This window comes from Grammomys surdaster, unplaced genomic scaffold (genome assembly GCF_004785775.1).
Source record: "Grammomys surdaster isolate TR1022 unplaced genomic scaffold, NIH_TR_1.0 208, whole genome shotgun sequence".
Classification (NCBI taxonomy): domain Eukaryota; kingdom Metazoa; phylum Chordata; class Mammalia; order Rodentia; family Muridae; genus Grammomys; species Grammomys surdaster.
Window position 1 is genome coordinate 8,214,305 of NW_021604653.1, and position 16,575 is coordinate 8,230,879.

Sequence of the window (16,575 nt, forward strand, 5' to 3'; positions counted from 1 at the left end):
ATCTTTTGAGAATGCTCTGCTTAGTTCTCTACCTCATTTTAAAGTGGGTCATTTGTTTTCTTGATGCCCAGGGTTTGAGGGTTTTGGTTGGTTGGTTGGTTGGTTGGTTGGTTGGTTGGTGTTGGTGTTGATTTTAGATCTTTATATATTTTAGATACTAACCTTTTATCAGATGCATAATTGATAAAAATCTTTTCCCATTTTGTAGCCTGCAGTTTGTCCAAATGATGGTATTTCCTTTGCCATAAGAAACTTTTCAGTTTTATCATGTCTGTTTATTAATTGTTGGTCTTAGGGCCTGCTCTATTGATGTCTCATGAAGAATCTTTTCCCGTGCCAATGGGTTCAAGGTTGTTCACCTTTTCTTCTGTCAGGTTCAAGGTATATGGTATTTTGTTGAAGTCCTTGATCTGTTTGGAGTTGAGTATTGTATGGGGTGATAAATGTGAATTTATTTGCATTCTTCTACATGCAGTTGTCCAGTTTGACCAGCACCATTTTTTTGAACATGATATCTTTTTTCCAGTGTGTATTTCTAGTGTCCATAGTTATGTAGACTTAGTCTGGCTCTACATTTTAATTCCATTGGTCAAACTGCCTGTTTTTAAGCCAATTTTTATTACTGTTTATTATAACTATAACTCTGTAGTATAACTTACAACCTAGGATGCTGATACCTTCATCTGATCTTTTATTATTCAGAATTTTTTTGGCTCTTTTTTATTGTTTCCATGTGAAGTTGAAAGTTATGTTTGAAAAGTTCTATGAAGAATTGTGTTAGAATTTTGATAGGAAGTGCATTGAATCTGTAGATTACTTTTGATAGGATGCTTATTTTACTGTACTAATTCTACCAATCGATGAACATGGAGAATCTTAAATCTTCTAATGTCATCTTCAATGGTCTCATTGTCTTAAGGTGTTTATTTTATAGGTCTTTAACTTGCTTAGTTAGAGTTATCCCAAGATTGAGGCTATTGTAAAAAGTATTGTTTCCCTGGTTTCTTTCTCAGTCCATCGTTTAAGTGTAGGAAAGCTACTGACTTTTATGTGTTAAATTTGTATCCAGGTATTTTACTTATAGTGTTTATCAGCTGAACGAATTTTTAGGGTCATTTATTTATATTATAAAGATACTTTGACTTCTTCATTTCCTATTTATATCCCCTGATCTCCTTCAGTTGTCAATAAGACAACTAGCTAAGAATTCAAGTACTAAATTGACTAGGTGTGGAGAGTGAATTAACTCATTATTTCTGATTTTAGTAGAAATACTATGGGTTTCTCTCCATTCATTTTGGCTATGGGCTTGCTGTATATCACCTTTATAATATTGAGATATGTTTCTTATATCCCTAGTCTCCATGACCTTTATCATGAAGGGGTGTTAGATTTTATCTAAGGCTCCTTCTGCATCTAGTGAGATGATCGTGTGGTTTTTGTCTTTCAGTCTGTTATGTGGTAGATTATATTTATCAAATTATATTTATTGAACACTCCTGTATCTTTGGGACGAAGCCCACTTGGCCATGGTAAATAATCTTGTTTATATGTTCTTATATTCAGTTTACAACTATTTTATTGAGGATCTTTGCATCTATGTTCATTAGGAATATTGATCTGTAATTTTTTTTCTGTTTTGTTGTTGTTGTTGGATCTTTGCGTGAGTTAAATATCAGGTTAATTGTACGCTTGGAAATGAATTTGGAGATAATATGAGGAATATTGCTATTAATTCTTCTTTGAAGGTCTAGTAGAATTCTGCCCTGATTCCAAGTGGCCCTGGGCCTTTGGTTGGAAATTTTAATTACTGTTCTATTTCACTAAGGGTTCCAGGTTATTTAAGTTGCTTATCTGATTTAACTTTGATAGGTCATTTGTATCATGAAATTCATCCGTTTCCTTTAGGCTTTCCTATTAGCTGGAGTACAGATATGTCCTTATGGTTCTCTGGATTTCTTTGATGTCTATTGTGATGTCCTCTTTCATTTCACATTTTATTAATTTGATCTTCACTCTGTCTTTAGCTATTCAGCTAAGGGTTTTTAAGTCTTACTCATTTTGTCAAAGAACCAACTCTTTGTTTCATTATTTTTTGTATTCTCTTTGTTTATTTCTGTTTCATTTATTTCAACTCTTGAGTTTGATTATTTCTTGACCACTGTGTCTACTCTTTTTGGGTGTTATTTGTTCTCTTGTTCTTTGGGGTGTGCCACTAAGTTATTAATACAAGATCCCACCAATTGTTGTATGTAGGCATTTGCCTCCTAGAACTACCTTTATTGTGTCCCATAGGTTTGGGTATATTATATTTTCATTTAATTCTAGAAACTTTAATTTCCTTATTGATTTCTGTCTTGACCCATTTTTCATTTGGTCATGAGTTTGTATACTTTCCGTTATTTCTATTGTTGATATCGAACTGTGATCCATGGTTGTTAGATACGATGTAGAGTGTCTTGATTTTCTTGTATTTGTTGAGAATTAATTTTTGTCCAAGTATGTAGTCAATTTTGGAGAGGTCCATAAACTTCTGAGAAGAAAATATATTCTTTTGTATTTGGGTAAATGTAAATATCTGCTAGGTTCATTAGAATTCTGATGTTATTTAACTTCTAGAATTTTTCTATTGAGTTTTTCTGGCTGACCTGTTTATTGGTAAGAGTGCAGGTTGAAGTCACCTACTATAACTGTATGATTTTAGCTGCAGTGGTGTTTCTTTTATGAACTTTGGTGTCCTTTTGTTTGGTGTACTGTTGCGGTAATATTTTAAAACGGCAGCATTCAATTTGGCTTTTCTTAATCAGCCGCCATGTTCCCGACTAGCCTAGGCCTTTGGCCATAAGCAGAGGCAGTATGCCTCTTCCTCCTCCTCTTCCTCTCCTTATTCCTCCCACCTTAGCTCCTCCCTCCTCCTACAGTGTACCAGTGTTTAGAATTGGTGGATTTTTCCTTTAATGAGTATGTAGTGTCCTTCCCTATTTCTTCTGATTGGTTTTGATATGAAGTTTATTTTTTCAGATATTAAAATGACTACACCCACTTGTTTCTTAGGTCCATTTGCCTGGAAAACCTTTCTTCATCCTTTTGCCATGTCTGTACTTGATGCTAAGGTGTGTTTCTTGGACTCTGTTATCTAGTCCAATCTGTTAGTCAGTGCCGTTTTACTTGAGAATTGAGACTATTAATAATGAGTTACCAATGAGCAATGTTTATTGATTGCTGTTATTTTGTTTTGTGGTGTGGGTTTTTCTCCCTTTTTTGATGTACTGTTCTGGGATTATTTATTCCTGTGTCTTCTTGGGTGTGGTTAACCTCTTCAGACTGAATTTTTCCCTCTAGTGCCTTCTGTAGATTTTGGTTGCTAGATAGATACTGCCTAAAGTTGGCTTTATTAATGAATGTTTTTCTTTCTCAGTCTGTTGTTATTGATAGTTTTGATGAGTAGTAGTCTTAAGTTAGCATCTGTGGTCTCTTAGAGTTTGTAGAACCTTCATCCGGGCCCCCCGGCTTTCAGAGTCTCCAGTGAGAAGCAGGCATTTTGGACCTGCCTTTATATCTTACTTTGTCTTTTTTCTTGAATCTTTTAATGTCCTTTCTTTGTTTCCAGAACCTCTGGAAGGGCACTCAGTGCTCTTAACCACTGAGCCATCTCTCCACCACATTCTTTAGATTGGAGACATTTTCTTGTATGGTTTTGTTGAAAATATTTACTGTGCCTTTAACCTGGATTTCTTTTCTTTTCACATTCCCTATTTGTATATTTGTTTTTGTCATAGAGTCCCGGATTTCCTGGATGGTTTTTGCCTGATCTTTGTTTTGAACATTTTCTTTGACTGAGTTATTCAGTTCCTCTATCTTGCCATCAGCATGAGATTCTCTTTCTATGTCTTTACTCTGTTGTTGTTGTTTGTTTGTTTGTTTGTTTGTTTGTGTTTGGGGGGGGTTTCGAGACAGGGTTTCTCTCGAACTCAGAAATCCGCCTGCCTCTGCCTCCCAAGTGCTGGGATTAAAGGCCACCACCGCCCGGCATCTTTACTCTGTTGATGAGGCTTAACTCTAACTTTGCTTGACAGCCTACATTTTTCACTTCCAGTTTTTTTTCGTATGTGTTTCTTTGGTGATTCTACTTCTACTTTCATGTTTTAAACTGTTTTCTTTCGTTCCTCTGTTTCCTTGAGTTTTCACAGACTTCATTAATGATTTATTTGTATCCTCTTTAAGGTCCTTGAACATAGTCATACTTGCTATTTTGAAGTCCTCATCTTGTTTTTCAGCTGTGTTGCAGTTCTCGGTCTTGGTGGAGGCATGTTGTCCTGGCTGTGCATGTTTGTTCTTCGTTTGAGGTCTAGGCATCTGTAATTATGATTGAAGCGTTTCTTTAAATGTTGGTCTCTGGTTGTCTTTGGATGGATATCCACTCTTTGACTGCTGTTGCCCTCAGGATCCCAGGTAGGAAGTTCTGCCAGTCAGTGGTTGGCAAAGAGGAATAGAGATGAGCTTGGAGAAATAGCTGTGGGAAAAAGGTAGGGTGACCCTGTCCTCACCAAAAGGCAGGTTACCTAGGGAGTGGAGGTGTGAGGGGAGGAACGGCTCCTTAAAGTTGGCTGCAGGAAGACAAAGAATCTCTGGAGAGACAGATGAAAGAGCTAGGGAGACCCTAGGTCTGCATCAAGAGTCGGAGTTGAGACATCAGCTTCAGTGAATGGAGTTGGAGTGGGAAAGGGGGCACCTGTACAGGCTGCCTCAGAGCTGAGGTAGGACTGGAGCTATCTATCGTAAAGGAGGAAAGAAGGATGGATAGTGAAAATCACCTCCCTGAGTCACAGCTTTGTAAGGCCACTGTTAGCCCTTGGGTAAAAATCTTTCTGGATATTGGCGGCTCACACAAAGGAGGGGAGATGAGTACAAGGAAGGGAGTGGTGGGAAGGCACTCAACTGGGTCGGAATACTTTGTTATTGTCATGTAACTCAGGCTCCCCATGACCTGTCTCAGTCAGTTGCTGGGGTTACAAGTAAAGATTTTCTGATGAAATCCTGGCCTTGTCTGTATGAGGATCCATTGAGAGGGAGGAATCATTTCTCAAGAGTCTTGCTTGTCTCTGGCTTTCAGTACTGAACACTTAATACAAATGGCATAGATGTCTCTGAGTTTATCACAGAAGTGCAGCTCTTCCAGCTGTTGTTCATCAGGCCCACCTCCTGCACTCTTCTAGACTCACTCTGTTTTCCTTGTTTGGCTGCTGCTCTTGATTTTGCATAAACTCTGTGGCTCTATTTAAGCCCACTGACTCTTCCTTTTTTTCTTTCTTTTCTTTTCTTTTTTTTTTTTTTTTGGTTTTTTTGGTTTTTTCAAGACAGGATTTCTCTGTGTAGCCCTGGCTGTTCTGAAACTCACTCTGTAGACCAGGCTGGCCTCAAACTCAGAAATCCGCCTGTTTCTGCCTCCCAAGTGCTGGGATTAAAGGTATATGCCACCACCGCCCGGCCTAAGCTCACCGATTCTTCTGCCTTACTAAATCTGCTTTTGAAATGCTGTAGAAATTTTTTAATTAAAAAGCCATACTTTTTTCTGGCTCTAAATTTTCCATTTGGCTCATTTTTTGTCTGGTGTCACACTGTTCTGCCCTTACGTAGTTCTTGTTTTCTGAGAGAAGTTGACCCAGTTGAGCCCTTTGCCCACTGAAGTTCTCTGCCTTCTGAGAACTGCTACAAGCTTCTGCTTCTGCTACAGGCTTTGTTTTTGTGAATGAGCCATAGTTTGTCACATTTAATTTGAAAAGTGGACATTTTGAACTTGATGATGTAATTCTCAAAGCTCAGTCTTCTCGGGCTTTCGCTGTGTAACAATTATATAATAGTTGGTAGCTGTTCAAAGTAACATTTTGAGATGTCTTTGTTATCTGTAGTCTCTGATGCCTGCTGCCCTAGTTTAGAACTCAGATTTGACAGAGTGCATATGACTAGAGCCAAGACATAAAAGAAAATTTAAAAAAAAAAAAAAAAGGGAAACTGGAGCTAGGAGCTACCTAAGAAAAATCTGCTCTTAGAGGACCTGGGTTCATTCGCAGCACCCACAAGACAGCTCATAACCGTCTATAATTATACCTTCAGCACCCTCTTCTGACCTTTGTGGCACCAGGCATGCATATAATATGCGGACATATATACAGGCAAAATACTAATATACTTAAAAATAAAAGTAAATAAATCCTTAGGGTACAGGGAGATGACTCAGTGAGTAGAGACGCTTGTTGCCCAGCATAACCTGTGTTTAATCCCTGGACCCATGTGGTAGGAAGAGAGAGCTGACTCCCACAGTTCGTCGTTCTAGCCTCCACACGTGCACACACGCCTGAGCACAGTAGCACCCACACAACACACATACAAACTAATGTAATAGAATGTTTTCTAATAGTGAAAAGTGTCCTCAAAGTCTGTATAGTTGGCTGTGTTGGGCGTATTTTGCAGCACTTAGAAGATTGCCAGGGCTGGGGCTGCAGCTTAGTGGAGCTGTGCTGCCTCACATGCACCCTTAGCTTCAGTCTGCCCACAACAGGAGACCCAAAGTCCTGCCCTCTCCTCATTCAGCATTTTCCAAATTTCTCCATTTTTGAGGACTTCAGGGGTTTTCCCCCCAAATTTCTTGCTCTGTGGCTTTGCCTCTCAAAGTTTGTATTCTGGTGGTGGTGGTAGTGGTGGTGGTGTAGATGGAGGAGGAGGAGAAGGAGGAAGAGGAGGAGGAGGAAGAGGAGGAAGTAGTGGTGAATTGATTTGGTTTGGGGGTGGAGGGAGGGTATTGCCCCGAGCTGCAGGTTACTTACAGTATTTCCAGAATACTCAGGTTCCCTGCATCATTTTCTAGGGAATTTGTGTGCAGAGTAAAGCAGATCCAATGCAAGCCTGTAATCCAGCCTGGAAGAGGCTGGGATGCAGAAGCCAAAGAAAAACTTGAGTGTCCTGTGCTACCACTCTGCCTCCCTTGAGACAGGCTCTGTCACTGAGGCTGCTGCTATACTGGCAGCCAGCCCAAGTGATCCTTCTGTCTCTGTCACCTATAGGGTTGGAGTTACAAGTGCTTGTATGACCACACCCACTATTGTTACGTGGGTTCTGGGGGTTTGAATTCAGGTCTTTGTGTGTGCTCAGTAACTCTTAGCCATGGAGCTATTTTCCCAGGTCCTTTATTCAGGTTCCTGTATGAACTTTTTTACTACTTTTACCATGTACATAAATTTTTACCAACAGCATATTGGTTTGCATGGTTTTTAAACTTTGGATCAGTAAGATAAAATATTTTTGTCGTTCAGTTTTATGTTTTTATATTTCTGAAATTTAAAATCTTACCTTTCGTTTCTTCATGTTATCTGCCATTCGGAAGTCCACCACAGTTGTTTATTCTTCCTTTGCAGTGATCTGCCTTCCACAACAGTATGTAAGAACTGCTGAGGTAGAGAGCTGCCTGGCACATGTACTGTGGGACAGCCTAGGCTGCTCCCCATGTGGTCAGCACTGTAAGCTGCACACAAGTCCACTTTTAGAACATAGTGCATTGCTTTAAAATTCAGTCTTTTGTTGATTCCTTTTCTGAGTTGTTCCTTGTTCAGAGCGTGAAGTGACTTTTCTCTGTCTTAGAACTCTTAGGTTTCACTCTGTGCTGCTGACTTTCTGCATGCTCCTTCTGCCTAAGCTCAGTAGAGGCTGACTTGTATTCTTTAATATTCAGGAGGCTTCCAGAAAGTTACAAAGGTTTTGATTTTCAATGTTCAGTATGCATTAGTTGGGAATTTTTATTTAATTACTGGGTTTTTTTTTTTTGTTTTTTGTTGTTTTTTTTTGAGACAGGATTTCACTGTGTAGACCAGGCTGGCACAAACTCACAGGGATTCACCTGCCTCTGCCTCCCAAGTGCTGAGATTAAAACTGTGCCCACCTCTGCCTGACTTAGTTGGGACATGTTAATCATTCCTGTGTCTCACAGCTTTTCTTTCCCATATCTATTTCTTTGTATTTATCCTACTGCTGTGACTACAGCAGAAGTCGCTTCCTCTCAACCTAGGCCTCATCCTTCCTTCATTTCCCTTCATCTTGTGGGATACACGGTGGCAGATGCTGATGACCACACCACTTTCAGTGGCAGTGAAGATGAGATTTCCAGCCCGGGCTGATGACCTGATAGATGGTCAGTTCGGACCATCCATGGGAGCATCCTGAGTGTTACTTCTTCTGCAGCTGCTCTCTGCCTTGTGCTCTCATCATGGCTCCTCCTGTGTCCTGACTCTTCTCCTTTGTCCTTCCTGATCCACTGCGCTTTCTCACTCATGTTGTTTATCACAGATTAGAGGGAAGAAGCGGCTAGCAGAGCCAGGCTTGGTGACACCCACAGCTTTAGTCCCAGCACTTGGGAGGCAGTGGTGAGTGGATCTTTGTGAATTCAAGGCCACCTGGTCTCCATAGTGAGCCAGGACAGCCAGAGCAAATAGTGAGGTACTGCCTCAAAAAAGAGAAAGAGAGATCTTCCTTGTCTTCTACACAATCCCTCTGGATTTGAGACTGTAACCATACTTTTCTAATGTAGATCACTTTGAAGGATTTAAACTATACTGTCAACCCTTAGCTTTTAGGTCCTGTGATTCCCCCCCGCCCTACAGAGAAGTCTTTTCTATCATTTTAGTGTGACTTTAGAAAGGAAGCAAGATAGTGTGCTATTGGATTCAGTATCTAAAGAGTCTGATTTGGATATCAGTCTGAATGTTCTTCTCCAACTGCCCTTTCATCCTCTCCATGGCCTCCATGTTTTTCCTGGAGGAAGTAGTGCCACCTTTATACAGATCCTGCATGGTCTACCTTTTTTCCTTCCAGTACCGTATTCAATGAAAATGATGTCCCCGTCTGCAAAGATTCCCTCACCCCGGTGCATGCCACTGCTGCAGACAGTGACTCTGTACTAAAGGTAAGAAGACTGCTTTCCATTTTTCAAAAGATAATTTTGAATTTAACCTGTAATATGGCCAGGGACAGCTGGTGATTTCTAGTTGGCATTGGAACTTGGGGCAGGAGGAACAGCTGAGCCTCATGGAAAGACCCTGCTTACCAAGAGCAGCTAGAATCTGCTCCCCAGTTTCTACATTGCTTGTGTCTGCTTCAGCTGGGGGTGGTCTGACTACTAGCTGTGCTTCGCCTATTTTCCTCTAAGATACGTTGTTCTGTGCACAGAGACATGTGGAAAGCGCTTAGTAGATGAAAGGGTTAAGGCCGTGTGTGCCCAGCACACCTATGACTCTGCAGAAATTTATACTCTGATTTTCCTAGGACACATAGCTGTGTGAGTGGACTGACTTCTTTTTTGTTTTGTCAAGTCGCCACCTTGCTGTAGCTCAGGCTGGCCTTGGTGCTTAGCCCTTCTGCTCACTTTCCCTAGGCAAGGATTAGTATGCCCCCATGCCTGGGTAATCTGTTTTGTTCAGTCTTGTATCCCTGCTGTCTCAGATGGTACATGGCAAGTGGTAGGCACTAAGTAAATGTGTACAGCAGCAGGGACGTCTCACTGATTGTTTTACCAGCTCATTCCAGCTTATTCCTTGTCCACTTCATATATTCTAACCAGTTCAGAAATCAGAAGCTCGGGCTCTTTCCAACGGAACACCCGCAGTTTCACCATTTCATTGCATAATGAATGTTTGTTGTAGAAATTTACCAGATCCTCACAAAAGGGAAAACTATGAATCACCCTTAATCCCACTCTGCAAAGGCAGTATATAGTTGATATTTATTTATATTATATTTCTGTTAGAGTTTATCTTAGTTTGAGTTCATATAGCTATGTTAAAATACCATGACCAAAAGCAATTTGGGAGGGTTTTAGCTTACATTTCTACATCATACTCCATCCCAAAGGTAAGTCAGGGCAGGAATTGATACAGAGGTCATGGAGGAGTAATTAATTGGCTTGCTCCTCATGGCTTGATCAGTCTTCTTTCTTATAAAACCCAAGACCATCAGCCCAGGGGTTGCACCACCAACAGTGAGCTGGACCCTCCAGCTTAGCTGTGTCTGTTAAGATTTTTTTTAAAAAAAATTAAATCAAAACTAAACACATATTTAAACTTCTTTATCAACCTGAAAATAACTGTTTTGTTTATGCAAAGATGGTGCAATTATAGCCCATAGCTTCACCTAGAATTGAAGAAACAGCACTTTGGTAAACATCAGTTTGTTTAGTAGATGCCACAAAACAATATCAAAAATACATGTTTTCCTCCCTTTTGTCAATAAGTCCTGCATTTCAAACAGTACCTTCTTTTCTTACATGATCACATTCTGTTGCTGAATGGCCTTGGCTTTCTGCTCTCACATATTAAATGGCCTGCGTCTCAGTACCACCTGGACCTCCTTTCCCTTCTCTTCTTAGGATGACATTCAGCTGGACACTATGACTGCCAGTCTGGCCACAAATCAATCACTGTCTTAACTCCACCATGTTTTATCTGTGTAAATGCAATAGCTACATGAATATTTACAGAACTTCTTTTTCTAGTTCTGATTATAGTATAGTTTCTTTTCCTTGAAGTGGAATCATTAATAGCTCGTTTCTGAATGTCCCTTTTTGCTTAAAGGGTCAATACTAACTAGGCCCTGGTCACGGTTAGAGACTCAGAGACTGAAGAGCTTAGTGTGATGGCAGTTTTTCATGGATTCTCGGTGCCATGTCTCCTTTAGGATGCTACTGATGAACTGGATGCCTTACTTCTTTCTCTGACAGAGAATCTGATGGATCACACAGTGACACCTCAGGTAAATGTGTCTTGAAACAGCAAGGTCAAAAGATAAATGCTTTGAAAATGTTCTTGCTAAGTTCCAATTTTTTCTTACTTAATGATTTAGTAAAACGCCATTTAATAAGAGTTTTTAGGACTGGAGGTGGCTCAGTGGGTAAAGCACACGCTGTACAATTATGAGGACATGAGTATGGGTCCCCAAAACTCATATAACCTGGACACAGTAGTGTTCATAAAATGACCAGAAATAAGATTTCCTGAAACTCTTAAACCAGTAGGCAGGGGTACACTATGGAGCACGAGAAACCCTGCCTCAAACGAGTAGACTGACACTAAGACCTGTGCGTGTGCAGTGTGGCCTATGTGCACCCACACAAACACAAAGAACCCTGTTTGCTTCGATAGCATTCCTTTCTGTTCTCACACTCTGCTGCTTTTGATTGGTATTTCTCACTCTGAAAATCACATGGCACTATAAAACTGTTTATAATTCAACACTACATTAAATAGCATGAGAGAAACCTGGAACCTGTTCCAGCGTAGAGTTAAGACAAGGAGCTCTGTGGTTGAGAGCTCTTGCTGCTCTTGTAGAGGACCTAGGTTCTGTACATGCATCCATACAGTAGCTCAAACCAGTTAACTCAGTTCCAGAGGACCCATTGCCCTACTCTGGCCTCTGCATTCATTGAACACTTGTAATGCACTTACATACATATAGGTAAAACATTGATATACATAAAATGAAGCCGGGCGGTGGTGGCGCACGCCTTTAATCCCAGCACTTGGGGGGCAGAGGCAGGTGGATTTCTGAGTTCAAGAGTTCGAGGCTAGCCTGGTCTACAGAGTGAGTTCCAGGACAGCCAGGGCTACACAGAGAAACCCTGTCTGGAAAAAAACAAAAAACAAAAAAACAACAAAACAAAACAAAAAAAAATAAAATGAAAATAATTTTTTTAAAGAGTTAAGACAATAATCTGGGTTTGGTGGCTTATGTCTGTAATCCCTGCATTCAAGAAGATTTCCACAAATCTAAGGCCAACCTGATTCATGAAGCAAGTTCTAGGCCAGCCGAGCTACAGCAAAAGCCTATCTGTATCTCTATAACAAGTGTTAAGGCTATAGGGACATGTTATCTTTTCAGAGAGATGGGATCATAATTAACAATTAGTATTAAAAGTATCATCTCTTGTTTACCCTGGAAGGCCACGGTACTCAGGACCATCACCATAAAGCAAATGAGACAGCTCATTTCTTCAACTAGACTTCCAGTCAGGTTAGAGATATAAAACAGTTTCAGTGACTGTAGGACAAGAACTGCTGAAAGAACCTGGTTCCTGTCTGAGGATTCAGGAGGTGCAGGTAGCACTTTCTGTGGATGCTTGTATACAATAGACAACAGTCTATTAGAGTTTCAAATTGTGAATATCTTGGAAAGACCCCAAAATTTGCATTTTCAAACATGTTTCCAGATGATATTTAGTGATACAGACTAGCAACTTAGATCAGTAAACAAGAAGGCATTACCAAAGGAGAAGTAATTTCCAAATCTGATCTTGAACCATAATAAATCTTGAAATAGACAAGACATAATCTCTAAAATCAATGCCAAAATAACCTGAAGCCCAGAGAGACAATACCTAAGAGCGTCACTCAGGATACTCAGTGTTTGCTCTTGTCTCACTGAGTAGGTAAGCCTTTCAAACCAAACAGCAGGGTGGCAAAGTGGCCCACACCTTAGTCCTGCATGCAGGAGGCAGAGGCTGCTGGATCTGTTACTCTCTTGTAGACTTTGTGGGCTTCTGCACACACATGGGGTACAGAATGTCACTTGTACATGCTCATAAGAAAGTAAATAAATGAGAGGCTGGGACTTGAGTTAGCAGTAGCATGCTTGCCTTGAAAGCGAGTGTCTTATCTTATTTTGTCTAGATTACAGCTCCTATTCTGAGGCATTTCCAGGGATGGAGATATAGTCAATACAGTCATTGTCCTGGGTTCAGTTCTTGTAACATAAGCTGGCCTAGAAGTAGCTTATGATTCCTGCCTCCACTTTCCAACTGTTGAGATTACAGGTGTGAGTCTTCACCACACCTGAATTATCTGACCTTTAAAACTTTAATGGGGTTTGTTTTAGTATCATGTGTGTTTATGTATGTGCGTGGGTATGTGTGCCACTGTGCATGTGGGGTCAAAGAACAACTTACAGGAGTTTTTCTTTCCTCAGATCATGTGTGTGGCAGGTATCCACTTCAGATGGTCAGCTTACCCACAAGTGCCTTTATCCCATGAGCTATCTTGCTTACCCTTGTGTGACTTTCTAATTTTGTCCAGCTTAATGAGTTGTCTCAGTGTTTCAATTATATAAGTTAAATTGGATACTATTGATACTAATTTAGTTTCCTGTGTGTAAGGCACCTAGTGGTGATGTTTGCCTCCTTTTGTTGGTTCTCCTTTTTCATACTCATTTCCAGAGCTGTTAGTTTAGATAAAAGCTGGAGGTTACCACCCTACTGGGTGGACTTCAGCCACTATCCATTCTACAAAGAGGAAGGTCAACACAGAGGAGAAATATCCTCCATGCTTCTAAGCAAAGCTGTGGTCAAGCAAGGCCTTTGACTTAGATGCCCTAACAACTGGCCAACAGAGCCAGAGTCTCTTCCCAAACCTGGTGACCTCTGAGGGCCAGACCCTTTTGTTTATTTGTTTGTTTGTTTTTAAAGTGAATGATTTTGGCCACCTGAATGGTCTCAAACATCTTGTGTGAAAGTATAACCAAAGGTAATGGATAATATAAAACAAACACCAGACCATGCTTTATAGGTCTCTGTATGGATAACTGACATGCTAGCAGAACAATCACAGTGTTCCAAATTTAAACCAACCACATGTGACCAAACTTAAAGAATTTTAAGAAGATTATTCTCATCTTCTTCCTGATGTTCTGTGTATATTCCTGATTATTCTTCTCGTGTCTCCTTTGGTTTATAAAGTTTGTAAAAATCAGACTAAGACCACACCAGGTATCACCATCTTGTTGGTGAGCAGCTGTAGACCTGGATCTCTGGATGTCCACCTCGAGTAAACCTGGGTTGAATCTGTTAGGATCTTAATAATGGCACTGCTAATCTCTGGACCTTGTGAATCCAACACTGTTTTAACCCTCTGCTCATTTATAGTCAAGCTATGCTCAGATCCTCCTACGATAACCTAAATCCAATGCCTGCAAGTCAGCCAGAGTGGAGACCGTAAATCCATCTAGGACCCCAGTGTCCACTGGCAGCTCCTGTGCTATGTGTGTACACACTTACACATACAAATAAATCAATATAATTTAAAAGAATTTAAAAATAATAAACGAGCCAGGCAGTGGTGGCATTTGCCTTTAATTCCAGCACTCAGGAAGCAGAGGCAGGTGGATCTCTTAAGTTCAAAGCCAGCCTGGTCTACCCGAGCCAGTTTCAAGACAGCCATGGCTACACGGAGAAACCCTGTTTTGGAAAAGAGGGGGAGGAGGGGGAGAGGGAAGAGGAGGGAGGCAGGGAGAGAGGGGGAGCGAGTGAGTAATAAATGAGCTGGCAGTAGCTGTAGCATTCTTGAGTACAGTTTTCCTTACAGTCTCTGTAGTAGTGTGAGTGTTGCAAAAACCTGGGTTGAGAGTTAGTGTTAGCTCAAGAGGCTCATCGGAAACTGCATTCCTGTGCTGCATTTCCCAATAGAAAAGTATTATGAATGTAATAAGTCAGTCTTCCCTAAAACTAAGTGGCTATGATTTTTTTTTAGGTGTCTTCATCATCCATGATCACACCCCGGTGGATTATTCCAGTAAGTTCATACTCTTTATGATTCTTTTGGTTACAGTTTCAGAGTATTAAAGGATTCCTACAAGTATTAGGGCCATTGTCAAAGCTCCACTAGTTTAATGGCTTCAGATTTGTTGCTCAACTTTTCTATAAATGCTGCGTGATTCAGACAGAATTAAAACTAAAGATCTAAGGTGAAAGTGGTCAAGAATACTTACTTTATTGCCTAGGGCCTAGGTTTGATTCCCAGCACCCACATGGCAGCTCACAACCATGACTTCAGTTCCAGGGGATCTGCCTCTCCTTTCTGGACCCCACAGGCAGGCTCCAGGCACACATGTGGTACACAGATATACATGCAGGCACGATACCTGTACCCGTAAATAGCTGGGGACATGAAATCCTCTCCTGCTGCAGTCAGTGAAGCTGATGAGAAGCTGCTGCAGGTTGTTATCTGACATAGTGTTCCTTTTCCACAGCAGAGTGCTACCATCTCCAATGGGCTTGCGGGATATGGGGCATCTTTGGCAGGGACAGATGGATGTGGTCAGAAAGATGGATTCTCACTGATTTCCCCTCCAGCACCATTCTTGGTAGATGCTGTGACCAGGTGAGGAATTACTTCTCAGTTGCAGCTTTCAGAGCATCTGATAGGAGAAAAATTAAGTTGATTATATTTAAAATGATAGTGTTCTTGTATGATCTGAATTGAACCTGATTGAAAATGTATAAGAATTTTCTCTGAATACTGTTTCACATAGTATTTTTTCTTGGTATTGGTAATTATTCATAAAATTTTTGGGATTTGTTTGTGAAGTCTTTAGTAGATAAAAATATTAGTAGGGTTATCTTTAAATGTCTTGAGTTTTAAAGTTAAGTTGTTATTCATCCTTTCCTGCTTTATTCTTTTGAGTGTGCCTGCAATCATAATAATGGATGGTGGTACCTATTACTACACACATGGCAGGTGCAGTGCGGGGTGGAACCCTGGTGTAGCTTTTACTAGATAAGAGTGTGAACATGGGTGATATGAGTCCTTGGGGGTCAGCCCAAAGTCTCCTCACCATAGAGTATAAGCAAAATCAGGCTCAAAAGGAAGCAGAATGTGCTGCTATTATGCTTGGTACAGTGCTGTTCTTACTGTTTATAATATGCTTGCCTCGTGACGGACGGAAGGGTTAAATGTACTTTAGCCTGGGAAGCAGGAACATCAACTATGTAGAAACCATGTCCTGAAGAATCTCTCATTGCTTATGAGGTGACAGGTGACGCTGCATCTCCATTTAGGTCTGTCATCTCTCTTCTCAGCATGTCCGTGTGGGTACTGGAGACATGAGTCCGTCACTTACCAGGCCTCTTTCTTCCATGCAGCTCTGCCCCTCCCTTGCCTGAAGACTCAGCCTTGAAGCAGAAGTGCTTGCTGACTACTGAACTCTGAGGGCTGCTGTACCCCTGTAACTGGAATGCCCCACACCATCCCGTCAGCTCTGGATCCAGCTGAGTGTGTCCTTTACTTGGGGAAAACCAGGATTTGACTTTAACTTCATAAAGAGAGTAGCTACATTTTCCGTCCAACTGGAAGTCTACCCCACAGAACTGCTTAACTCAAGATACCTCCTCCTCCTCTTCCTGTAATTGTATTTGCATTGCCAGTTCCTGAAGCAGTGAAGGTAACTAGTTTCCTGCAAACTGTTGGCTCCACCTAGCGGTTGCAACTGTTTATAGCTTAGAGCAGGGCTTGCTGTTCAGAGCCTTTCATTGCTGTTTCCCCGTAAGGCTACATGAGCACACCTGACCTGAGTGCCTGCTGGAGAAATGAGTGGCACTTTCCTGTGCAGTCCCTGGAAGTCAGAATCGAGGACATGGGTGAAAACACTATGCAGGTAGATCCCAGCCCAGCTCTTGCATAGTGGTTAGGATTCTTAGAGAAGCTGAGAACATAGAGGGTGAGGATGTGACCCACACTTTGAATTCTGAGCAGTAATGACCTTACTGGC

General features: G+C 41.0%; 1 protein-coding gene across 1 annotated transcript in view; it reads left to right on the plus strand.

The window, feature by feature from the left end:
• The window catches only part of Epb41l5 (erythrocyte membrane protein band 4.1 like 5), a 102,546-nt gene extending 86,267 nt beyond the window's left edge, over positions 1 to 16,279 (plus strand). The window contains exons 21-25 of the mRNA XM_028771510.1: positions 8,863 to 8,953; positions 10,720 to 10,794; positions 14,559 to 14,600; positions 15,058 to 15,188; positions 15,950 to 16,279. Coding sequence (XP_028627343.1) covers positions 8,863 to 8,953; positions 10,720 to 10,794; positions 14,559 to 14,600; positions 15,058 to 15,188; positions 15,950 to 16,016 — 406 coding nt within the window. The 3' untranslated portion in view covers positions 16,017 to 16,279. The remainder of the gene's footprint in view (positions 1 to 8,862; positions 8,954 to 10,719; positions 10,795 to 14,558; positions 14,601 to 15,057; positions 15,189 to 15,949) is intronic.
• Positions 16,280 to 16,575: the final 296 nt, after the last annotated feature.